This window comes from Hippocampus guttulatus, chromosome 12 (genome assembly GCF_054856545.1).
Source record: "Hippocampus guttulatus isolate MCC_2025c chromosome 12, RoL_Hgut_1.0, whole genome shotgun sequence".
NCBI classification, from domain to species: Eukaryota; Metazoa; Chordata; class Actinopteri; order Syngnathiformes; family Syngnathidae; genus Hippocampus; species Hippocampus guttulatus.
In genome coordinates this window covers 19,706,327-19,733,019 of record NC_141272.1, presented here as the reverse complement: position 1 = coordinate 19,733,019, position 26,693 = coordinate 19,706,327, and the positions used below count along the sequence as shown (strand labels likewise).

At 41.4% G+C, this 26,693-nt stretch overlaps 1 protein-coding gene across 1 annotated transcript; it reads right to left on the bottom strand.

Annotated features, from left to right (window-relative positions):
* Positions 1–4,707: 4,707 nt before the first annotated feature.
* Positions 4,708–21,802, bottom strand: chrd (chordin). Its single transcript, XM_086126320.1, has 21 exons — positions 21,490–21,802; positions 20,476–20,579; positions 20,271–20,397; positions 16,506–16,658; positions 16,252–16,369; positions 16,079–16,166; positions 15,032–15,173; positions 13,479–13,616; positions 13,209–13,291; positions 11,505–11,652; positions 10,556–10,662; positions 10,010–10,289; positions 9,679–9,920; positions 9,454–9,567; positions 8,393–8,584; positions 8,179–8,272; positions 7,763–7,819; positions 7,528–7,631; positions 6,901–7,164; positions 5,927–6,020; positions 4,708–5,801 (listed from the first exon to the last, which is right to left on the bottom strand). Exons 1-21 carry the CDS (start codon positions 21,629–21,631, stop codon positions 5,734–5,736), a joined length of 2,859 nt encoding a protein of 952 aa, XP_085982446.1. The 5' UTR covers positions 21,632–21,802; the 3' UTR covers positions 4,708–5,733.
* Between the last annotated feature and the right edge of the window lie 4,891 nt (positions 21,803–26,693).

Genomic DNA, 26,693 nt, shown 5'->3' with positions numbered 1-26,693 from the left:
CAGCAGGGGAAATTGCTTGTAAAAGACGCAACAGGCTGAAATTTAAAACATTGGAGCATCTTATTTTTCTCAATAAAAATTTGTGAAGCCAAAGCCCACAAGCATCCTCATTCAAATGATTTTCACATTATTGGAACACATTGAATGTTGCAATATTCAATGTGTTAAAAGAAAAATATCCCAAACCATAGGGATCCTCCAAAAAACTAAGGATGTGCTGAATAAGAGATCCTTGCACACATTATACTTTTATTACTTCCATATTTGACCTATTGTGTGGAAATATAGGGAAATGCCAGTAAAACACACTCTGTTTTAAAACTACAATACAAAGCAATCAGAACAATCACTGGCTCCAAATAGACGGAACCCACAAATCCACTGTTTATCAAATTAAACAATGAAATCTCATGACCTGGTTGACTTGAAAATCGCCCAATTAATGTACAAAGCACACAATAACCTCCTTTGCCAAAACATCCAGAAGCTTTTTGAAATTCGAGAAAGTTGTCATAATTTAAGGGGTACTTACCTATACAAAAAAATCCAAAACATGAACAAACATCAAGCAAAGGAGTGTATCTGTAATCGGTGTAAATCTGTGGAATAATTCTGAAATGGACCTGAAAATGAGTAACTCTCTTGCTGAGTTCAAAAATGAATTTGAGAGTAGTGCAAGAAAACTACACAAATCAGAATTAAGCTGATAAATTTGATACACTCATGAAATATAGCAATACATCAGAAATACATTGATGAGATTATTTAATATATTAATGAAATGTAGCATCCATTATGAATATGAGAAAATCGACATATAAATGTGCTCCAATGAGTATGTACTGTATATACAAACCGAAAGTTGTAAAAATAGATAAGTACAGCATACATAAGGGTAAAAGCATTTGTTGATATGTAGACTTTCTTTTCTATTTTGAAAAATGATCAATTCATATATAAGAAGGGGTAGGACTCGATAGGTTTTTTACTTCTTTCTACTCCTTTGAACATATATTTGTGATGATGACTATTTTCTTTTCCTTTTTTATATCTTACCTTCACTTTTTGCCAATTTATTACCGAATTGTATATTTTCTATGTTCCATAAACAAACAAATTCATCAGTCAGTTCAGTCTGTTAAGTGGGTTGGCTGCAGGGATCTTGAAGGTCCAGCAGGTGGCAGTGGTCAGCGACACAGTATCAGCACAGTATCAACACAGTGTGTCAGTGTGTCGACACGCCTCATGAGGGCTCATGGACCCATCACTAGATACACACTACACAGGAGTACAATGGAAAAAACACTAAGTCGAAGTACTCAAAAAATGCCTGGAAATCACAAGTATCAAACAAATCTATAACAGGAAACAAAACATGACAGGAGCACAATTATGCTCACATACTCACAGCTCACAATGACCCAACAAAGACTGACAGAAACTCAGGGAACTAAATACAAGCAAAGTGACGAGACAACGAGAAACACCTGGACAAGACACAAAGGGTTGAGGGAGCTAATTGGTTACACACAAGGGACACTGATAACGAGAACAGGTGGCGAAAAAAGGGCACATGAGGAATCAAAACCAAACGTGTCCAGTCTGGAAGAGTTGGGAGGGATTGGATGGAACGAAAGATTTTTGAGGCAAGGGGGTAGTGCTGCAATTTTATTGTGAATACATTTAATTTCAACCAAGGTCTATAGCCATGTACCTACCTAGCTGGTTTAAAGAGGACATATCGTATAAATACATCAATAAATCATCTTTACAATTTTAGAGTAGCGAGGATTAAAATTTGTATTGTTATGGCGACCGTTTATGTTCACCGTGTAGTGTTTGCCCCTGAGTCACGCACGCGCGGGTACACACACGCACAGACACACTCATACACAGTCACACACAAGATGAGTTCATGAGACCTCAGTCCAACAAACACTTAAGGAATACCTCATGGGTTTTTTTCAGATTTTTTTAACACTAATTCCATTTTTATAAACACTAATTCCAAAAAGGGCAATGAGGATCTTTATGGTTAATATGAATTTATGTTTTATACGTGGATGATGATTAAGAATGTGAAAATATAATTTCAAATATTAAATGTCGAGTTAATAAAGATTTGAACCTTTTCTCTCCTCTCTCTCTCTCTCTCTCTCTCTCTCTCTGTCTCTCTCTCTCTCTACCTCTATCTTTATGTCTCTCTATCTTTCCGTCTCTCTCTCTCTCTCTCTCTCTCTCTCTCTCTCTCTCTCGCTCTCACTCACTCACTCTCTCCAGCAGAGTGCACTGTTTCACTTGGAAAACACAACAATACTGAGTGTGCCTTAGTAGAGTACTTTTGAGTTCTCATCTATACAGCCCTCATCTATACAGTAACAGAAGTACCATCTCATAAAATAATGACATGTGAGAAAAACAATGCATTATTAAATTCATTTTAAACAAAAAAATGACTTACTTTACCATAAATTCATCACTTCATATGGTGGCAAGTTGTCAGTGAAATTTACATTTAGCAATGAATGATTGAAATGTCCAAAAATGTTTCAATAGCACAATATTTGCACCATTGCCAGAGAGACAAAAAGAAGGTGGTCAGCATCAAAATACTCCCCATGGTTTGTTTTTTTGTTATTTTATTCGGTTTTTGTTTGTTTGTTTGTTTTGCGTGTGTAATGATCCGTGTTCTATTAAGAGAATCCAGTCGGTCAACTTCATCGGCCGATCAACACACACTCACACCATGTGCAGGTGCAGGACTCTGGCTGGTGAATGTCTCGTGATTGTTACGGGCTGCCACAGTCTGTAGCACACAATGCTTAACCTTTGACCCCCCCATCTGGCTCTGATACGCCCTCGCACCACTCCTTGCTGTCATGATGACTTCTCAAAACTGCTGTTTGCCTCAGAGAGGAGGTCAGCAGGGGTGTTCTCAGGCTGCCAGCTATTATTTTGATGACAACTCTCGTGAAGTTGAAAGAGTACACCATGCTCTTATGTACTGTATATGTGTGTGCGCGCGTGTGTGTGTGTGTGTGTGTGTGTGTGTGTGTGTGTGTGTGTGTGTGTGTGTGTGTGTGTGTGTGACTAACACGTGTGGTCCGAGGAGGAATGTGAAGAAATGTAAGAAAACATAATGGCAGAGACGTGGCAGTTATGTCAACCTAAAGGATGAGGAAACAGCTACATTTGAATTCAAGAAATAGCAAAGTACATGTTATAATCTGCATTTGCTTTGAAAACAGGGAGAAATAATCACGACAGTGATTGTGTGCTGTTTCCTCAACAGACTTCACTTGTGTGAACAATTCACAGTACATCCCAAAGAAAAGCAGCAAAATGAGTATTTTACAAGTTATTTGCATGCAATGAAATTATACATTTGCAGTCATTTCCTTTTTAACTGAACAATTTCTGTTCAATGTTTTCTTAAAAGTATTGTAACATGTTTTACAAAATGTATCATGTCTAATATTCAGTGTAACACATCATTAAAGCTTACATCCCATAACTGTAGAACTACGCTTACATTTAGCTCCAATGATAACAACCCATAGTTTAGCAACCTTACTGTATTAGCAAATAGGTATGCGCCCGAATGAACACACACACACACACACACACACACACACACACACACATCTATCTAACTATCGAGTGAGCTAAGGAGCTAGCTACATAGCTATCAATTCCTTTTCTACAAAACATTTTGGGGGGCAGATCGGAATTAATCAAGGGGCGTAGAAATTCTAATTTTCAATGCACAAATTCAGTTCCTGAGACAAATTTTCGGGTGATTGAGGATGAGCAATCGATTGCAGGATTCAAATGTGTTCTTTGTCCAATCACCATCTTTGTTTTGAGCGAGTGACACAAGCTCTCCAGAAAAAAAGCCACTTTATAACATCTTTCTTTAATTTTTGTGGTAAAAGCCGTCAGGTCAGGGAGGGATGAAAAGATGCTTCCTTTCAAATTTAGGAAAGGCCAGTGTACAGTGATCCTTGCTCTCATGCGGTTCACCTTCCGCGGCTTCGCTGTTTCACAGATTTTTTTTTGTGCAGTTTTTGAAATGCTTTTAAACAGTGAATTGCATTCTGCATCCTGATTGGCTAAAGCACTGACCAACGTGAACAGTCTCCGCACCTCGTCTTTGTACATACATACCCCACAATGTCGACGAAACGTTCTGCACCGGCAAAGGCACCTGAGGACGCGCTCAAGCAATATTATTTTACAGTACAGTATTTCCAAAGACTATTATAGTTATTTGTTGAAAACTGTTTTTTTTTGTGCTTGGGCCTGAAAACAGGTTTTGGTCTTTGGTTTCATTGTATACTGTAATAGTTCAGTGTTGTATAATAACTAAAAAATACTATATACTCACTACTTCACGGATTTCACCCATCACGGGTTCTTTTTGGAACGTAACACCCGCGTTAAACGAGGGATTACTGTATATTTCGCAATGTATCAAAACGAAGCCTGTCGTCAGTACGTCTTTATTGTTTTTTTTTCTTCTCCAAAGGGTAACAAATTCAGGTTTTCAATGTGCTTATTCAAGTTAAGCAATTCAACTTCAAATATAAATGATTCAGATTCAGTTTCTGTGCCACATATTTCAGCCCACAAAATGACATCATGAAAATGAATTAAGCATGAAAAGAAAATGAGGGATTAGGAGTATCAAAAACACCACCGCAGATGTTCCCATCATCTGTTTTATTTGTGCTCCACACCATTCAATAAATACAAATACAAACCAGCTTCATGTTCTTCATTTGAAAACAAATCTGACAATATTACTTTACTCTAAACAGACAGGTGGCAAAATAGGAACAAGTGAAACAGAGCAAAACTGAGATCAACAAGAGGCTCAAGGTTGGCAGCGAAAAAAGAAGCAACAAAGCATCTTGGAGCTTCTCAATGTGATTTCAATGCTCCCCCCCCCCCCCCCCCAAGAAAAATAGAAAAAGAAAAACATTGATGGGTTCACTTGTGTGGAAATACACTCTAAGGGGACAAGAATCATTTTGGTAACTCACTGAAATGCCCCCAAAACAAAGAAAAACAAACGCTGTCCCTGTTTCACTTTTCTCTAAAAGTTGAAATGGGCCTTGCCACTCAGAATGATTGCTGTCATGTCTATCTGTACAGCTGTTAAACTGTAATTTACAAGGCATCACACGCACACACACACACACACACACACACACACACACACTTGGATTCAGACAGATGCACACATTCATGCGTGTCTTACATTGTCCAGTGAGAGCACTTGAAGTAGCTATAGTACAGTATCTATGGCTGTGCTCCAAAAGAGAAGGCCTGTCAGCGACGTTCAACTGAATCTCACTAAACAGCCTAAAGCTTCCATTCAAATGCTGCAAAGCTGCCTTGTTAAGCTGCTGACTATTTTTTTTTTTTAAGCAAGCAAAAATCTCCAGGAAAATTTCAAGACAGGAAGCGGAGGTCTGCTAGTTTGTAGCGTCTGTTTGGTCCTCTCCAAGGTCACTAATCCCTTGGAAAATTCTGTCATTCGTTAAAGTTTTCATCTTCTCATTCTCCTCCTGTGCTCCTTTCTGTCTTTTACAATCTTAAAGCTGACGACAAGGTGGGTGGGAGATGGTGGGGGTGGGGGGGGGTGGAACTTGATGGGCCCAGTGTGCAGCTCTGGGTTTGGGTGAAGGGTTGGCAAAGTCATCATCTGGGTTATTTGAGTGTTCTGGGTTAGGTCAGTGTCTGGCTTGTCTGTTTGTCGAGAGCCTTCATGACGAGTTCATCGTCGCCTCTCGTATCTACAGGAAACAAAGTGGGGGAAGATGCATAAGATTTCATTTCTGATTCGAATGGATGATTAACTGCAATTGGCTGGCAAGCAGTCGAGGGTGTAGCAAACTTTAGAGGTGTGATGAGCACGCACCGATGCAGTCAGGACAGCACGAGCCGTCTCTGCGAGTGATGTTGGAGCAGGTAAGCACTGGACATTGCTTTCGCTGACATTTGGTCACACCATGCTGTGGGACATAATAAAGGGACATTAGTTTGATATATTGTTGGAGGGCAGGGGGGGGGCCCACATATTTGGAGAAAGAGCTGCTGCTTCATTTTTCACTTTTATTAAATGAAACCCAGAGGGACTGGCCATCGTTCCAAAACAAAACACAGACACGTTATTATTTATTAAAGTGGAAATGAAAATCAAAAGCAAACCTTATTGACACTGGCAGAGGCAACGCAACTACTTCCACTTTGGATATCTAAAGAATGTAAGTGCAATATTTATTTTCCGATTAGTTCGGTTTTGGTGCTCTCAAGGGAAATTTCTGCCAATTAGATTATCTCATGCACCGCAAGTCACTACTTTTGTGAAACACATGAGCCTTCTTTTCTATGACAATGTGCAGGATGCAACCATAGGATGCTAGCTAGTTCCTGTGCCCTAAGGTGAGTTATTGGCTATAGACAGAAAACAGGGCGAACCACACAAAGGCCGCCATCTTAGCACAAACCATTGGTACTGTTGGATGGAAAACGAAAGCAAAAGTTGTACTGTATCACAACATACATATTTGAGTTGAATTCTTTGAGGTCAAAAAAACATCCTTTAAATTAAAACATGATGAGCCTAACTTTGACACAGGTCTTACTTACGCAAGAGCATGGACAAAACTACTGCGACACTTGAAGCGTAACTTGAAATTTGTAACTTCTCTTCAGCTTTATATTACTAACGCGCCCTCGGTCATCAATGAAAGCCCGCCCCGCCATTGGTTTAGCAGTACAGTATAAGGGGTGTCACGAGGGCTGGCTTTATGCCCCAAAGTGTTTAATTTCAATACGTTTGTCCATAATGGCTGGGTTCACATCGCTTAGCTTTGACAATACAGTACTTACATCACACCAGCAGTTGATGCACTTCATCTCTCCCACCAAGGGCACCCATGGATGCCAGTTGTCGCTGTTGTGGTAATAGTTCTTGCCAAATTTGCAGTGTCTCGGCCCATCCGCCTGCATCATGTCGGTGTGTTCCAGGGCGCTGGGTGTCTTCTCCTCCTCCGGACATTCTTTACAGCAGTCCGACGGATTTCGTCTCACGGGATGACTGCATGTCACCGGGGGACACGTCACTTTCTCGCAGTGTACCTCGCCTGTTGAGCCCTGTGAGAGGTGACTACCATTTATGAATCCAAGCAAAAAATGACCCAATGACATAAAAGCAACGTGACATTGATGCATGAAAATCTGAAACAATCAACAAAAAGAAAAGTATTTTTGTCGGTAAGCAAGCACGCCTTTGTGTGCCACCTGACGATGTATTCTAACGCCACTGCACAAACGACTTCATTTCGTCTTGTAAACTTGAACTCTCGTATGTCGGGATCGGCGTAAACTGAGGACCCCCTATACTAAGCATACAAGAGACATGTCTTCAGACCTGTTCCTTGGGAGCTAACACAAGTTAAATGACCCATCAGGGGCCTTGCAAAGTAAAGCCAGATGTGAGTGCTGGTGCATGTGTACCTTGCAAGTGCAGACGGCACATTTAATGTAACCAAAGGGAGGTACAAAAGGATGCCATGTCGTTCCTGGGGCATGCATTTTCTGGTCTCCCTCAAAATAACAACCTAAGAGAAAGACATTCGATTGTTACGATGACGACAGCTGGCAGGGAAATACCCAAATGATTTGCAGTCTATACTTGCAAACAGACGCACGACACAAACAAATTCCAGATGCGAGGAAGAAAAACACCCACCTTCAGGATTTTCTTCCACTTTTTCAAGAGCTTTTGTGTCCTTTGCGTCCTTCCTCTCTGGATGGCAACAAAGGAATGCAGGCATAACTCATCATTACATACCAAAAGCAGGATGCATACTACCAGTAAAGTTAGTAATACAACATTTGAATTGAATCCAACATCATCAAAACAAATACCGTGATCGGTTTAAAAAAAAATACACAAAAGGCAAATAGGTTAATTGCCATCTAGTGGAAGACTGTTACATTGCTCTGCCTGTGACGATATGTCACTGGCATAGATAGATGAACAAAGACACAATATTTGTACTACAGAAATAATTTAAGGATCTAGTGAAATTGGAAAATTTTCCGTAGCATGCCTGATGATCTCATATGGCACGCTGGTGTAACATCATTTCACAAGATTCTCACCATCACAGATTGGGCAGCATTTATCGTCGGGCTGGATAGTTTGGGAACATGTCAACACCGGGCAGATTACGGGATCACAGATCACAGTTCGCTTCTACGGAGAGAGAAAAATGGGATTTCCCTGCAGTTAGGATCACACTTGAAAAAGAACAACCACATTTCCTTGCAGTTTCAACTTTCAAACGTATGTCTTATTAGGTTTCTTTTTAATTACCTGGCAGCTACAGGAGAAACATTTATCATAGTTGGGAGTCCAGCTGGCTCCGTGAGCGTGGTACTGGTTCTCAAAGGAGCAGGTATGAGGGTCTTTCTTCAACCTTTCGGGATCTTTGACAAAAAGGTCATCAAACTCGGCCTCATCAACGTCCCCTTTAATCCCAAACTCGCAGTTGTTGGGTGCATGGACCTGGACAAATGACAAGATTGTAAAGAACATTGAAAGAGAGGACAGTGAGATGTTGGAACTTCTCTGTTTACTATTTATGTGGTGGACCAGATTGATATTCAAACAGATGGACTCAAATGTTTTTTTTGCGATCCATCCATACATTTTCTGATCCATTACTCTCAAGGGTCAATTGCTGGACCCTATCCCAGCTGTCTTGGGGCAGTAGGCGGGGGACACCCTGAACTGGTTGCCAATAAATCATGTTTTTTTACAAAACTAAAATATCCATCCAAAAAAATGCTAATTAACATTCATTCTATTTTTTGGGGAAAAAAATCGGAGAAAAACTATTTTAAATGGACAGAAAAAAGTATCGATTATGCAAACCACGGGTGCCGAACCGAGAGTATGCAGTGGTCGAATGTAGTTTTAAGTTGTGATTTCACCATTTACCACAAGATGGCAGACATGGATGAGTTGCCAGATGATGCATCCTCTCTTTGCTATGTCGTGTTGGGATCTGGAGTACATTTGTAAGCTTCGCCGTAAAATGCTTGTCATATAAAATAGTTGTTTTACAAGAGCACGTGTGTAGGTCGGGTCAACGTCCTGTAGCTTTGCTTGCAGTTATAAAATAAAGGTGCTATGTTTTACGTGCAGACTGATTTTTCCTCACATTTCAATATTCTTTATCCATCAGGCAGTTTTTAACCACACCGTTGGACTTTAAATGTTTGAGGAAATATCCGCCCCAAGACAACTAATAAAAGTCCGCGTCAAGCTCTATTGAGACTTATTCTGAATGAAAATATGATCACTCAATAAGACAGACCAGGAAACACAAATAAACTGGCCGATGTGTAACAAGGAAACTTTTCTTCACATACCCTTCCACGGATTTCTCCCCTTGGGTTCAGCTTAGTGCTGACCTGGATGAAGGCCGTTCCTTGGTCCAAGTGCTGCAGTAATTCTGCACTGATGTCCTTCAACACTCCCTGAGCCTGGAGGAGACGAGCGATGGGTTGAAACAGACAGAGATTGTGTCCGGGTTCTGCGTTTGTGGGCCTGTGGAGCCAGGACTGCAAGTCTCGACAGTATTTGTGGTGATGTACCTGTGAGCCGTAGAATCCAGTCAGCAGTCTCTTGTGATTGATATTGCTGTCATCCAGCTCCCCGATCTCAGCGAGGCCGTGCAGATGGGCGTTCACGGTCAGGTCATCAGCCTTGCTGAGGCCAGCCACAACAATCTCATAATGAAGGTGACAATATTTGTCCACCGATACCCAGGCGTGGCCAGAAGCGCCGGTTCTAATTGGGGGCGACACAAAGTGGCCGGCAAGTGGGGTGGGCAACTCTAGAGGACCAAGTAAACAATTGAATGAGTTGTAGGGATGGTTTCGCGAATGTTGAATTGCTCCAATCGTGTCGACCAATGATCCTTACCATGCCTCGGAGCCTCCAGGCCACTATAGGGCAGTGCTTTGATCTGGCCCCGTAGTTCCCCATCTTGGTTTTGACCCGTAGCCACATTGATGAAGAGTTCATTCTGCAGCAGCATGTGAATGCTTCGGGCCTCCAAGCGACTCCAGCTGCCCACTGCCCTTCCCGTGGCCTTATTGTACTCTGGCGTTAAGTCGTACAGTACAGAGCGCTTGTTTCGCCGCCGTGGTTTCAACTCGATTGTGAGGCCGATCATGTCTCCGGTAAGACCTGCAACTTGAATCTGAGAACGGGGGAACAGATATGGAATTTACATTGAAATTGCTGATATTACTTTATTTTCTTATGAGAATCCACCAAACAAACATCATCAGTATTACAAATTTACTGTAAACATAAAAAATAGAGAAATAATAAACTCAACACTTTATAATAGTCAGAAGCTCTAGCTAAGGTCGTTGAAACAACAAGCTAGCAAAAGACTTTTTCCACTTGTACATGAGAAATGCGTAAAATGAAAATTAACATTGGTTCCAAACAGATCCATACCTGATAATCCAACGTGCCGTTGTCATGAAGGTTAAAGATGGCGGAGCCCGTGCCTCCTGTCTTCCCAGGAGTCAGCGCATCACCGCTGGACAGCACGCTTTGGATAGCTGAACCACACATAAGCGACTTTCATCAAAATCTCCCTTCAGACTGCTGTCGTGTGACAGCATGCAAAATGAGACAACGACGACTGTCATATTTGCTTCTTGGTTTAGGGTAAAGAGGTGTGTGCCACACTCACACTGTGTTAGCATGCACATGTCTAATGAAAAGTCAACGAGGGCACCTTTATGACCGACAACATCTGATCCTATGTGAGACCTTGCAGATCCATATGACTATAGCATATGTGGTCGCGCTGTGTGGCGCATTCACAAAAACACACCCAAGGTAAAGTCTTGGTATGAGGTAACCCTCGCTGAATGCAGTAGGCTTAAAAGGATTCAGCGGGAATTAGAAGCAGAGGGGAGAGAACAGTGTATAAAAAATGAAAAAAGGGGCAAGGGAAAAAAAAGCAGAACGAACGAGGCCATAGATGTGCTCAGAGACTGAATGATCAAGAAGAGGAAGAAAAGAGACCAGAGGTGAGAGTGAAAAGATCATGTTGGGTTCAAATTCTTCACACATGACATCATAGCACCAACAGTAACAACCGACGAGGACTGTCAGGTCCAGCGGACTGTGACCTTAAGGCGTGCAAGCCAACTTTCGCTGTGTGTGTGAAAAATAACATGCAAGCATGGAGAGAACATGAAAACTCCAGAGATTCTTCCTCAGAACTGTAAGGGAGAAATGCTATGGGGAAAGGCAAAACAGCGCACTTAAGATCTCCGACGCAAAGACGTAACCAAACATATTTTTGTGCATTTTTTTTTTTTTTAACAATGACATGAGACATTTCCCAGAACCGTGTCCAGTCTCAACTAGGCATGCGTTTGGTTGTACTTACTGTCACAGGATTTTCTGCCAGTAATGAATCCTGAGATCTGCTGGGAACGGTGACCCTCTGTTGCCACGGCGATCTTGAGCTGCCCGCGAGAGAGCCAAAAGAGTTCACGGCTATTCAGGTCTGTCAGCACCTCCGCAAAATCTGGATCCTGCACAGATTGAACCGGTCAAACAGAAAGTAAGATGCTGATTGCACAAATAATAAAAGTCATTGAACTGAAAAATCCTCCCTCCCGTATCCAACCACAGTCATTAAACCCAGAATGAACACATCAAATATCAACCAGCTGTTTACACCCTAAAAAAACATCTCACAAAAATGAGCGAAGGACAGCCAAGCCAAGCAACAGAGCGAAGGAAGAATAAAATCTCCCGCAGAGGAATTTGCTCAACCAAAAGTGCATCAAGACTACAAATGGCCATGTTCAAGGTATCCAAGGACTCGCGTAAAAACAATGCCTTCAAAAGCTGGCTTGCGTTGCAGTTGCATGCTGAGATGAATTCCTCGCAGAGTGACTACACTCTAGAAAGATGCACATCGCTGAGTGCACTGGAGCGCAATGCTCGATGAACAGCGCAGATGAACACGAGCGATGAAGAGATTTTACTTTTGTGACAGTGGGGCTTCAGCTCAGTATAAATATAACTCAGTATAAATATACGTATCCAATAAATCCATGCTGGGAGGAGCCAAAAGAACTGAACGTGTAACGGACACAATCAGGAGGAGAGTATGGGGTGAAGTACTGATGTTCTTTCACACCCTTCACAAAGTATGAAATCCACAACGGAGAAAGAAGGATGATGTGTGACATGTTTTCGGATGCCTTAGTCACTCTGCTTGATTCACAATGAGTCAGCTGGACTTCAAGGACATTAAAAAAGAAGCCGCGGCGGCAGCTGAGCGCAAACTTTTTCACATGGTCACGCTCGCTGACAGGCCTGAAAGAGACGCGTCGGTCCTTCACGCCATTCCAGGCAGAATTAAAACCAGGCTCTCTTTTCATCGATTCTCCTCCCCTCCCTTTTCTTCTCTCCATCCATCTCAGCCCACAGACCACTAACCACCGGCATGTGTGAGAAGTGTGGATGCAGTCCATCCTCCGTCGAGCGCCTCCCTCCGTCCCTCATCCCGGCCTCACATCTGTCTCCGGCAAAGAGACACTCTCTTGCACTAAAACAATTTTTCTTCTTTGCTGTTTCCTCTCATTCTTCAATCCATTTTTTTTTTCTTTTATCATAACTCAGATAAGTGAGCTCGGATCAGAGCGATGGTGACAACAGCGCTAGGATGTGGTAGTCAGACCACATCCATCTCTGAGGGAAAGAGAGGGCGTCTTACTGTATCTTGGGCTCTTTAAATACAGCAACCTCCTAATTTTAAATCTGGAATCAAAACCCTTAAACTACCCCACTTATTATATGCTACCATGGAGGTTTTGTGTCTATTCACCATTTGTCACCATTGGTTACGAGTTTACAAAATTTTACATTTACATACCTGATACATTTTATTCACTTAAAAGCGTGGATTTTTTTTCTTTTTTACAGTTTACTGTAAACAGTGCAGAAAGATCAATGACGAAATCTCGGAGCACGTGTGAGGAGACTAGTTCGCAATGCCTTTATGAAAGCGCTCTTGCAGTTTATTTTTCGTGCTGTTTATTTGTCGAAATAGTTGTCAGCTGCTTTGAAAATTACTCACATGAGATGTGATATTGGCCTGGATCTCTCTCAGGACGTGTTGCCTATAAAGCAGTTGCACACGAATGGGAAGCAGAAGGGGTTCTGTGGACCAAAAAAAAAAAAGAGACGGCAAAATTGAACCTTACTTTTAAGACTTGTAATAGATGCAAAGACAGAATGAGTGATGAAGTGATAAACCACAACAGAAATGTCTTTTCTTTCCCCTAAAGTCAAATAAACGAGTTCCCTCATTCTATACAGTATTTTCAAGTCAACCCACTTCCTCCACCTTTGTCTTTGTTTTTGATAAGGCCTTGAAGAATGAGGATGAAGTGGAGGTTGTTCTCCGTGTCACTTAGCGTCAACATGGCGATGCCTCCCATGCCTGCGTTCTCCTCCTCTGACGTCAGCGTTGAGCTGAATGTCTCTGTCCGCAATGAATAATAAACATAAACTGAGTATTTGTATTCGCTTACGGACCTTCGGAAATGTGCATACGACTCTGCCACTTTGTAAACATTGAGATTATTGAGTACAAGATAATAAACACATGATAACCAATTCACTGGTCACTCCATTAGGGACACCTGCAGAATGTCATGGGATGCAGTGTAGCGATGTAAACTAGTTAAAAAGACATTAATCGTCTGGTGAGATTCGGGATGTAACGATTGCGGTGATATCGTGATATTCAAATTTCCGTGATATCGTCATCATCATCATACGCCATGTTATAATATTAACTCCTGTTTTCATGGCAAACCCTCCCCCCCTAAAAAACGTGCCATGCTCTGCAATGGCAAGATGGAGGGCACAATTCAGCCTTTGTGCACCTTTGTCTAAGGGCAGTGCTTCTCGATCTTTTCTTCTTGATGTAGCCATTGTGAAATATCTTTTCAGCCAAGTACAGCGTTAACCAGTGCAAAGCATTTTGGAAAGGAAAAAAAACCCCGGAGTGCTGTGCCATCAGTGTCTGATTTATTCAACTTCGGGAACTGTGTTTTTAGTCATATCGGTTGAGCTATTTGGATATCTAGAAATATAACTGAAAAAACGAAAGAAAGAAGGAACTGAATTATAAATATGGTTTTGAGTACCTAAAAATAATTCAACTTAAAGCGTTCTCCTTTGGGATAATATTAAGGACTTGTTCATAAAAAGAAACCATTCAATTAATTTTAAATTAAAAAATGATTTGCAAAAAAGTTTTGAAATATCGGCTTGATAATTAAAAAAGAAAACTGTCAAAACTGAACATTGCACTGTTGTACTGAGCTGAGTCTTTTTTTGTCTTTGGTGAGACATTTTAGTGAGACACTCGGGCTCGTGCTTCCCTGAGGATCTTAGTCATTCTTGATCGCAGGGAGGTAACTGATGTGACCAAGCCCTGTTATTTTTTTTTGCATTTCAAATCGATTTTAAAATCTCAAGTACCGGTAATCCGCTGAGGTGTCTTAAAGTACCCCCCTGAGGAGTACTTGGACCTCCGTTTGAGAATCACTGATCAAGGATACTGATCAGAGCTGATTTGGGTAAATTCCCTTGTGAGAGTCTATCAAATTTGGGAACCTGAAATTCACCCAAAAATTGCAGCATAAAACCAAAATGAAAGACTTTTGTTCTAGTTCATGCTGAGATCCTTGAGTCTTTTTTATTTTGCGTCCCAAATTGGCTGCTTCAAACCAAAATTGCAACATGAAAGGTCTTGTTATATTTAATGAAGGCTCCTTTGATTTTTCCAAGAGTCCTAGAATTTGCGTCAGTCGGTGATCACCAGATTAAGAAATACCAGTAATTAGAGATCGACAATGCGATGCATTGCGACATCCCAGAAAAGCTCACCAGCGAACAGAGCCCTGTGTTTGATGACCTTCCCTTCCACTTCCTCCGGTCTACCGGTTGACGCACTCATGCTTATGTGCAACTGCTCATTCTGCAGCTGCCGTAGAAAAGGCTTGGCAACGTTTTTCCATACACCGCAGATCTGTCCAAAACAAAAGAAAAAACAAAATGAGTAAATCTGGGACTATTCATTCTCGACAGCGCAGATTTGGATCGACGGACAAGCATTTATCCAATGACGCTCGTAGACAACGCATCAAACAAGTGACTTTTCTTTCACCCCCGGGCTGCAGGAGAAGAAACGTGTGCGCGTGCCTGCGCCTCATAACTCAGAGTTCAGGGGTAATCTCCATTCTAATTAGCGCGTGTTTGTCCCCTTGCTAGGCGGTGATGTAACATGTGAAAAATCCGCTCCTTCCCAAAAGTTTTGCTCAGGCACACTCCCTCATTCCCTCTCATTCCTTTTATGCGCTGGAGTGTTTTCTACACGGCTGTCTGGTGTTTGACACTGACATTTATCTAAAAATAATAATAGGCCAATTTCTGGGACCTGTGTTTAAGGGGCTCCTGCGTTACGGAGCTCAGCCCGAAATGGAATGTGCCATATGTGTATTTTGGCAGGAGGTGATGCGTAGCGATCGCTTTAGACATCGGGGAAAATGCTGACATGCATGTCAGGCTACTACCGTTACATCCATATAACCGCTGACAAATTTATGATGATAGTTTCGTTTTTTTTAATGCAGACACTCAGTTTCCCTGAGCTATTCCGTTTTCTCCATTCGAGTGAGTACTTGTTTGCAGCCAAAGTGATTCATGTTTAAGGGATCTCATGAAGCCAGAGACTGCGTGTGCGTGCGCCGCTGTTTATTGCTGCGGTGTGACTTTTGCCCCCCCGCCCCCCAAAAAAAAGGCACGAAGTCAATGCATACATGACTACGGTCGTTATTTTGTCTCTCAGGAAGCACATAGATATATCCATGCACACATCATGAAAACACTGCTAACAGAAGCATGATGATTTTCTTTTTCCAGATGAAGTCTTACCATGTCTGACTGTCCCTTGGGGACTTTGTACTCAAAAGCAGCGGCGCCATCTGTACCCAGGAAGAGGATTTTACTGGGACGAGCCATTCTGGAATAACAATCAATTATATAAGTGGAGTGGTGGCAATCATCTACTTACGCTCTTGTTTTGCTCATTCTTAGCGACTGTTTACTTTTGGTACGTGATGGAGAAGGCCAGGCTGGTTCTGGTCAAAGAGAAGCGCGCTCTGGCAACTGCGCTGGAGCTTGGCAGCCATGATTCTGTCACTCCTGTCAACAGCGCTACAAAGTCTGCAGAGAGGGTGAGTAATTTTGTCTGCAACACATGCTGGCTCAAATGGTTTTTTTCGAAATTAATATGCCATGAGTGATGTCAGTTTTTAAGGGGTTTTTTTTTGGTGGTCCATCTGTGGGTGTTCCAACTCACCAGTGCGGCTCTCCTCCGGGCCCATGTCCTCCGAGCTCAGGTAGGATCTGTCGTTGTAAGATTTGTGCAGGTCGTCCTCCTTGCCTTTGCCCTTTTCATGGAAATACTCAAAGCTGTCCGGAATCGGATTAGTTCGTTTCTTGCCTTCCTCGCCTGCACGTAGAAGAAGAACCAAACGCTGCGGGAATGTATCCAAATTTGCCACAACTACAACGACAGCAAACGAATTAAGTTCAAGTCACATTTTAAGCACTTATATCGTAAATGTTATTTCTCTTCTGGGTATGGGAGCGAGTATTCTCTTTTATCTGGCAAGGCCAAACAACGTTCTCAAAGCACACCCTGCTACGTGTTCCCCAAAGTCTGGTGGACAGATGTGACAATAGTGTCAGCTGTTTGCCTTTGTTCCTGCATTTGCATTTGAGGATGAAATATGTGAACATGGGCAGCCAAAGAGGAAGCGTGGCAAGTGAGAAAGATGAAAAGCATGTAGTAGACATCAGACACTGCCTAATAAAAAAAAAAAAATCCGTGTTGAGTTCATGCTCCTTTGCAAAGAGGATTGAGAAGGGCAACCTTGAATCCTGACGCTAATGCTCTAACTCCACAGCAATATTTGGGCATCAAACGGGAGTTCAGAACTTTGTGAAAGATTCTCCCACTCCATTAAAAATACACCGGAATGTTCTGACTTCCTCCGAAATTTCAAAAGCATGCAAATTGGGTTAATTGTAGACTCTAAATTGTCATGAGATCTGAATGTGAATGTGTGGTTGTTTGTCAACAGTGCCGGGAAACAAAATATTTGCTCTCTTGTCAAATTCTTACTTTTTGCTACATTAATTTTTAAGATCATAACCCAAGATAACCCAATACAGATAACCGATACATTGGAGGGGTTGAGAAAGTAAATATATTTTAAATTAAATGATGGAGGGGCTAAACTGTGACAGTGCTATGACCTTGTGACCATTTCCATACTGGTAGAGGTCAATGAATTATTTCTCATCCTTTCTTGAATTTCTTTGGATCACTACATTCTGTTGTAGCTTTTTTGAGATTTTTTTTTTTGACCAGCGTCATTTTGCCAGACATGTTCTGTTCTCTTGATTGAACAGGTCTGGTGGTAATCCGGCTTGGGTGATATCCGTAAAAATGAACGGAAAAAATGTGATTAGCCAGATTCAAGTCACCATTTAACAAAGTACTTTTCCACACAGGGCCAATTAGCATTGAATATATTTTTCCCTTTATGAATCAAATTTTGCCCTGCGATGGGCTGGCAACCGGTTCAGGTTGTCCCCCGCCTACTGCCCGAAGTCAGCTGGGATAGGCTCCAGCACACCCCACAACCCTTGTCGGAATAAAGGGGATCAGAAAATGGATGGATGGATGGAAATCAAAATTTAAAACTGTGTTTTATATTTACTTATCTTTGTCTAAGCTTTATATTTGAATATCTGAAAAGTCAACGTGGGGAAATCATGTAAAAAGGGGCAAATACTATGTCATGGCACTGTGTATGTGTCCTGCAATTGGCTGGGGAACACATCCAGGATGTTGTACATTTGCCCAAAGAACAAATCTCGGCTCTCTTACTGACCTGTAACCCGAAACTGATGGATCGTCATTTCTGTTAGGGGAATTATATCACAATATAAATTCTTGCACTCACGTGATCAAATGCCAAAGCACTGACACCTTGTTAAGCTATTGTTATTTTTCCACAATATACACCAGATTTTTTTATTTTTTTTTAAGAAACCGAACGGACATACTGCTTTCTCTCTTGGTGTCTGATTTGCATACACACATCATCACTTGTCAATGCTCCACAGGGCACACGCACTTGGCTTCTGGGTAGTGTCACACTCAAGGTCCCCCAACCTAGTAATAGTCAACACTCAGGTGCACCAGCTACATGCACACACACACACACACACACACACACACACACACACACACACACACACACACACATTTTCCATCACTTGCACAAATATGCAAGCTGCCTTTAGCCAAAGCTAAGACAAATACAAAATGCACTCAACCTTTTTCGTCAACCATAACCATAACACATACGCAGTCTTGACCCTATCCTGAGTTTGACAGGAGACACGCACGCGCACACACACACACACACACACACACACACACACACACACACACACACACACACACACACACACACACACATACAGAACTCAGTGTTGTCCCCCTGATGGAGGCTGCGATGCTTTACCTTTTATTTTCCATTCCATTACCAGACACCGAAAAAACACCCAATCCCCCACACAGTTTGCGCTTGTGTGTACATGCGTGCATCAGTGGAGCAATATTTTAATAAGATGGAATTGAATATGTGCAGCTGTGTGTCGGCAAGCCCGGCAACACCGTGAGGCTAAATGGATTGGCGGTGTGTTTACGTTAGTGAAGAGATTTTGGCCAGACTTTGTCCCATCTTAATTGGACAATCAATTAATCTCCTTATGCCGCCCAATTGATGATCCATTCTTCTGAAACTGCCATTCCACATATGTAAGTGAGCATGAACGTATATTGCACAGGTTTCAAAGTCAAGGCCCGGGGGCAAGATCTGGCCCCGCCACTTCATTTTATGTGGCCAGCGAGAGCAAATCAAGCATGTCAAGTTCCATGATGCTTGTTAAAGTCTGAACCAAAATTTCAAATTGTCATATGTAATTCACAATAACAGTCGTTATTTTTGACTTCTAATTTTAAAACTAGTTATCCATCAATTTGTTGTGCGCTGTGTATGTAATATGTGGCGGTGATTAAACATTTATATGGTTTCCCAAAATTCATAACGGCCCTTGAAGGGAAACCGTAACTATAATGTGGCTCGCAACAAAAATGAGTTTGACACCCCTGGTATACTGTATATACATAGACGCATGTCCTGTATAATTTTACAATTCAATGAATATTGGTAAACCTGTTTAAACAAGTTTTTTCAATTGAAGAATATCCTTTTTTCTTAGAAAAAAAATACATTTTCAATGATAACAACTGCCACCAATTCAAATACAGTATTTATATCAGAAAAATCATGTTTTTCTAAAATGAAATTCAATGGTGTCTATCATTATTGACCAAATTATGCAAAATTTACCTAGATATAAATTTTGTTTTGCATTTCTCTTCTATGATTTTAACCGGAATATTTTATTGTTCCATATCCTTGAGTTTTTTGAAAGGTGCTTGTAAGAATAATGATGATAATAATAATAATAATAATAATAATAATGACAATAATAATAATAATAATAATAACAATAATACTACTAATAATAATAGTAATAATAATGAGCAGCACAGTGGTTGACTGATTAGCATGTCCGCCTCACAGTGCAGAGCTACAGGGTTCAATTCCCCAGCCTTCCTATGTGGAGTTTGCATGTCCCCCCCCCCGTGCCTGGGTGGGTTTTCTCAGTCTCCTCCCACATTGCAAAAACATGCACAGTAGGTTAATCGATTACTCTAAATTGTCCTTAGGTGTGACTGCGAGTGTGAATGGTCGTTGGTCTATATGTGCCCGACGATTGGCTGGCAACCAGTTCAGGGTGTACCCCCATCTTTTGCTCGAAAATGGCTGGGATAGGCTCCAGCTCACCCGCAACCCTTGTGAGCATAAGCGGTTGTGTTAATGGATGGGTGAATAAATAAATGAATATTAAAAATAATTCTCTAGTCTTGATCCGAGAAAAGAAAATGGAGACAGATTTTAACAGACATGTAGATTACCTTTTGGACAGGTTTTGCAGCAGTGTCCCGGCAACAAGATGGGATCATCACAGTCTGGATCAGGACAGTCCTGCTTTATGTTCTTGCAGTTGACTTTCCCAAATACCTTTCCACGGCGACTCTTTTGCTGCACGGCATCAGTGGAGATGATTACAAAATGGCGTGATAAGGGAAAGAAAGCATGTAGTTTGCATTGAAAACTTACAGGGTCACAGTGGCACTGGACACAATGCATGACACCGAAGGGGTCCCCCAAATCTGGGTGCCATGAGTCCTCTAGCGAATAGAAACGACCCCCAAATGAGCATCCTGGAGAAGAAATGTTGAATAGTACATTCTTGACTCGGTAGAACATTACAACATAAATAATTTGGCATGACTTCACCACTAACTGGTGGTTTCGAGCAAGAAATGTGTGACACAAAGAAAGTATCCAATTTGCAGTGAACCAGCAACATCCTGCACAGCTCAATGCCCTGGCATGTTGGAGAGGAATTGAAACGCCCAGAATGCCTCACAGATTTTGGTTCCACGCATGGGAGCCATTCAACTTTCTACAGGGCGATTACCAGAGGTTCCCTGGCGTATTATACGACACGTTCCAGATTATTCCTTTTAAAGAGAATTATTTATATCCAACGTAGTGCATAAAAGCTGATGATGAGATTTAAATTTTTTTTTGCCAATTAAATGAAAGGAGAACTGCAGTTACAAACTAGTCGAAATAGAGCACTTCCTGTTTCGACTCACTGCTAGTGTCTTTTATTATTGCTATGGGAACATCTTGATTTAGTTTTGTGCATGCTGAGAATAAACAGATTTCCATTGTCCCCTATTAAAATGATTGCACTCCTTCAACTAGTCCAAACTGTGGGCCACTTCAGTTTGAAATGAATCATCTGCAAGGAGCACATGCTTGTCATGGAACGTCGATTGATTAGATTTTCCATTGCTGAATTACACATCGAGGTGCTCTGCCGGCTCGTTTACTGCCTCGTAAAAAGCTGCAAGAGGCTTTGAACGCGCGGGGATTTTACACATGCATCAAAAAGGTGGTTATGACTCACATGTATGCCTTTACGTTACGCATGAAGCAACGCAGGAGAGAGAGGCTTAAACCACAAGGACACTTAGATATCGATCAATACTTTGTCCAAAGAAAACTTGTCGCCATGATAATTCATATATTTCTCGAATTAGTTGTAATAGAGCTCTTTACCTGACAGGCCTTTAGAAGGCAGAGGTTCTCTCTCAGACTGGATAGGCAGCGAGTGAGACTTGAGGCGTGAGGCGGTTTCCACGCACGCACAAACGCAGCTGAGAACGCACAACACCGCGCGGAGCACACGTGGAACCAGCATCGCCGCGATCCGTTTGCTGGTTTCTGCCCGCGAGATTCTTCACCACCCGGAAAAAAAGAGAGAAAAAAAAAGAATCGCAATCCCTGCAATTGTTTTGCAATCGCAGATCATAAGACACCTTTATGGCCCAGCAGTGTTCTTCTTTGAGCAACAAGTGACAAGTTCAGTGCAGTGTGGACCACAATTCTCCGAAGTGCCGTCCCTCTCACTTTTATAGCCTGCTTCCCTGACAGTTTGAAGCAGCCACCGGCTGGGAAGAGAGGGGGATAATAGGTGGGATGGGTGATGGGGGTGGGTCAAGGCTGGATTGCCAATTGGAGCCCCCCCACCACACCCCCATCCCACCACCACCACCGCCACTAGGGGCCCCTAGAAGACTAAACTTCTTCCGTGAATGTCGTGCCGTCATTCTTTGCGAATTACATATAAATATGGACAATTTTAACAATCTTCCAATCCTCCCTGCACAGTTCCTAGTTCGTTGTATTATGAGTTTCAAATCCTACTCTGAACGCTTTCGTGATCCATATATTGTCATATTACAATCGAAACAAACTTGCTTTCTGATCTCCTCTTTAAATACTGTATATTGAAGTTAGTTGTCCTTTATTTTCCATTTATTTCGGTCTTACGTCAAATGACTCTCCAATGCATAAATATAGAAACAGTAGTGTGACAGAAATAGTGTAGGATCATGAGCTTGTACTTGAATGCAAGCTCATGCATGTGCGTTTTGAGTTGGCTGAACCTCTCAACTCCCCTAACTGCTCAGACCTAAGTGACTTAACAGAAACGAATGAAAATATTTGGAACAGCTAAAGACAACGCTATTCAATTTGTACTGGCTCTCTGCACAACTTTTTCCTTTCTATTGTTTCTTTTGGCTTACCCCAGAGCTCAAACCTGGACACTTCCACTTAAAATCCCATGCGCTGTGATGTCATTAAATTGAATGAGCGCAAACGCCAAAAGCTATTTAAAGTAGAATTTATCTGCAGGGCATTTTAGACACGGAAATGAATTGGCACCAACCCCGAAATGCTCATTTCAAATCAATGATATAACCCATTTGTGGCACAAAAAAAAAACGTGAGCGATCACATAAACGCATATTTAACTCAAATCAATAAACGACTTGTCTGGGAGAAGTGAGTGCATTAACTGCCATATTTTAAAATCCCATACTCCCACCGTTCACATCAGGGAATGTGGGAAATATTTCCACAAGCAACACTCGCTTCGAGTGTCTTTACGCTGCACCGCCGCGTAAACGTGTCACATCCAATCGGTTTTGGTGTGCCAAAAGCGCCGAGCGAGGTGTGAGCGCAAGGTGTTATTTTAATGCATATGTCACAGAACGTCTCCTGTGGGAGCCACTTCCCACAAGGTGCGGGGATTCACGCTGCAAACCCCCTCCAACAATGAGAGTCGATGATGGCCTGTTTGCACTTCATCATCGAGTGCTAAGCGAAGCTTTTCTCCTTGCACTGCCTGGACACAGACATTCATTAGGGTAGACGGCATTCGAAATTGTCCATTGGAGAGTTCACAGAAACGCAGGCAATTGGCAGCGCTGGGACAATTTTGTGTATTGGACTCAATCCAGTTCATGTTTTCAAATTACGTTTAACATATGGAGGAAGGTTAACCCTTTAGTCCTCTGATTAAAATACTTACTCATTCTATTGTCATAGCAAACAGTACGATATGCTGTAACATGTCATTTTTACTTGAAAAAGCAACACTGGCAAACGATTTTTACTCGTTTTTTAAAAAAAAAATCAGAGCTGCAATTAAGTTTTGTAAACTCATGTTTTTTCGCCAATTCCGAATCTGCCATCGTTTTTTCACAAGCACATCAGGTTTTCATAACAACAGTAATAATAATCTCATAACAATAAAAGAATATGTAATACAGTCATATATCTAATCATATTTATGAATTAAAGGTTACGTTCAACAACAGGTGTATTTTTCCCCCCCTGAAACGTCAACGCTATAAAATATAACCCAACGCATGGTACATAAAATCTTAAGGTCAAAGTTAAAAAAATTTGATGGCATTCAAAAAGTAAAGTTTTTTTTTAAACTCAGCGTCATATTTAGGCACACATAAAGTTATTTCTAATTAAAATAAGTTATTGATTTGGTGAAAAGTTGATGTTTGATTTTTACTTTACTGTTTCTTCCTTTCCCTTTCTCTCTTTCGCTCTCTCCCCCCCTCTTTCAATCCATCCGCCGTCCATCTATCTATCTATCTATCTATCTATCTATCTATCTATCTATCTATCTATCTATCTATCTATCTATCTATCTATCTATCTATCTAAAAATGAAGCATTCCTCTCCAGAAACATGGAGCAGCAGCACGAGATTTCCAGGCGGAAATGCACGGCCATTAAAAGAACGTTATCTTGCGCGTGAGCGTGAGGGCATGGGCGGTTACACATCCATAATGGTGCGTAATGGTTGCATCGGATGGATACACACTCTCAATCACCGCGCTGTGTATTTGCCGGTGTCTGACAGACGCTTTCGGAGCCATTAATACGGATTGTTTAACGATATCACCCCCTTTACAATTAACCCCCCCCCCCCCCCCCCCAACTGCTCTGCCTGACAACGCAGCGCCCACTTGGGACCGCATGCTGTTTGCTGCTCGGTCTTGGAGGCGTGAATATTAAACCCATGAGTTATAATAGCCTGGCAGATGTGCGAACACCTACCCCCCCAATCACCCAAATCCTGCTCTCCATCTCACCACCTGTCCCCTATCCCATGATAGCTGCATAACGTAGTGTCATGTTCTTCTTAAAAATAATGCAGATGTGTCGGTGGGATATTTAGAAGTAAAGGGAAAAAAATGCTGTTAATCGATGAATGCCTAATTTGAGCCACTGAAGAGACTGGCGCACGTTTTCCTGAAATCCTTTCTGACTCAGGTTTGGATAAGATCGCTGCGTAATGTCGGGTGTCCCGTTTTTAATACTAGATAAAAGCCATTAAAATAAATTGTTTCCCCACAACAGGAGCCGCAGTTGTTAATCTAACCACATCGTTGCATATCAGTAAAAGCAAGATGTGGCAGGGAACAAAATGAGGCAGCAACCAAACAAGAGGCTCATGTTGCTTTCCAGCCACTGTTATGCTGATGTCAATCATGATGGTAATAAGAGGCGTACCGCTCACTTGTAAAGCTAATTTTTGCACTGCTTCTGCGGCGGGAAGAAGCGGAAGGGCATTTCCTCTCAATATGCAAATTGTAGAAGTCTTGCAGAGGCGATGTTTATTCATACAAATGGCATCGATTTACAGACAGTCCAAAATTCGACGACAGAAACAGGACTTTTGTTTCTTCCGTATAAACCCCGCCCCCTACCTCGTCTGAATTATTCAATTTCCTTTGTAAATGATCTGCATTTGTATATTTGCAAACTTTGCGAACCTTCAATAATTGTTTGTATATTAATCGTGCAAAGATATAGTTAAACTTTTATTATTTCGTTGGTTCATTGTAATTTGTCATTGTTGCAAATACATATCAATCTCAATGATAAAAAAAAAAACGAGAATAAAATGTATAGGTCCATAGAACGACAGTTTAAAAAGCTGTCATGAAAGAGGAAAAGGCATAATAAACATACCTCCCCAAAAGACCTATTACAGTATATGGTAAGATTTAGACCCCCCCCCCCCACAAAAAAAACGTTATATTTTAAAACAACTCCACACCATTCAAGATGATTTTGATGAAAAAAATAAATGGAGTTCACCTGAAGGTAATGATTGGCCTACTTCATGGTGGTGGTGGAATATTAATGCAATGCTAAGAATTTGTTTTTTCAAGTCATAATTGTTTTCATAGTTAAAAAACATGTCCGTGTAATGGAATATGAAATTCACAAATAAGAGGTCTTGCGATAACGAGACAGACACAAGGATGTTTCTTTCAGATCCACAAATTCAAGATGGAAGTTATGACTGGTCGCTTACGGAGACACAAGAAAACAGACATGTGTCTTTTTTTCACAGCTTTATTAGTTTAATAGTTTTTCCATTGGTGTCGACATGTTGTATTGTCAGTTTGAATTGATTAATTTATCGACTTGAATCATGTTAACACTACTCATGAATGACAAAAAAATAAAACCTACTGTATATTTGAATCCATACCCAAGCTCCGCAGATAAATAGAAACGGTCGCGTTCATAAAGTTGAATTCGAGTTTTAAAATGAATGGGCTTATGAATTTGATACCTATTCAGAATTAACAGCTGACCTTTGAAGTTGGAGCGTGTATGCCACCAACTGCTGACCTCTTTGCCCCCTCCTGGTCCTGGAAAACACACAGTGCGTCAGGTTGGTCTCATTTCTGTTTACGCAAGTGAAATTGCTTCCACACACTTTTGTGCACATTTCCGAAAGCCGATAGAAGTGCACTTAACCAAAAGCGGTCACGGCACACGCACATTTTAGTAGGCTGAGCATGAAACATCAACACACAGTCATTGCTGATGAATGCTGGTCGTGGCGGCAGTCTAATAAGAGCCTTTTTGACTCACCGGCCATTATCCAGTCTGCTGGTGTGTGTGTGCAAACTGAATGATGTGTAGTTGACAACTGGCCAAAATCAACCTCTTGTTTTTCAGCACTAACGTTTGATTTAAACCAAACATTTGTTCATCGTATTATAACACTGTAATTTAATTTGAATAGAAAAAAAACACAGCCACTAAAAACAATAAGATAATACGAGGCTCGAGAGAGTTGACATCAGTGAATCTAAAAGTGACTGCATAGAGACTGAATATGGAAAGCTCCCAAGTGTAAATATACAGTGCAGTAAATTGGGGCCTCTGAGCTTATTTGCTTGAATGCTTATTAGAATCATTAAAATTCTACCAGCTAAATACGATATTATTTGGACAACATATTTTTTACAACAAAATGATGACTATACAGTATACAGGAGTATCTCACAAAAGTGAGGACACCCCTGACATTTTTGTTGCATTATATTTTGTGGGCTAAGAAACGGGACTTTGCTGCAAAGTAGCCAATG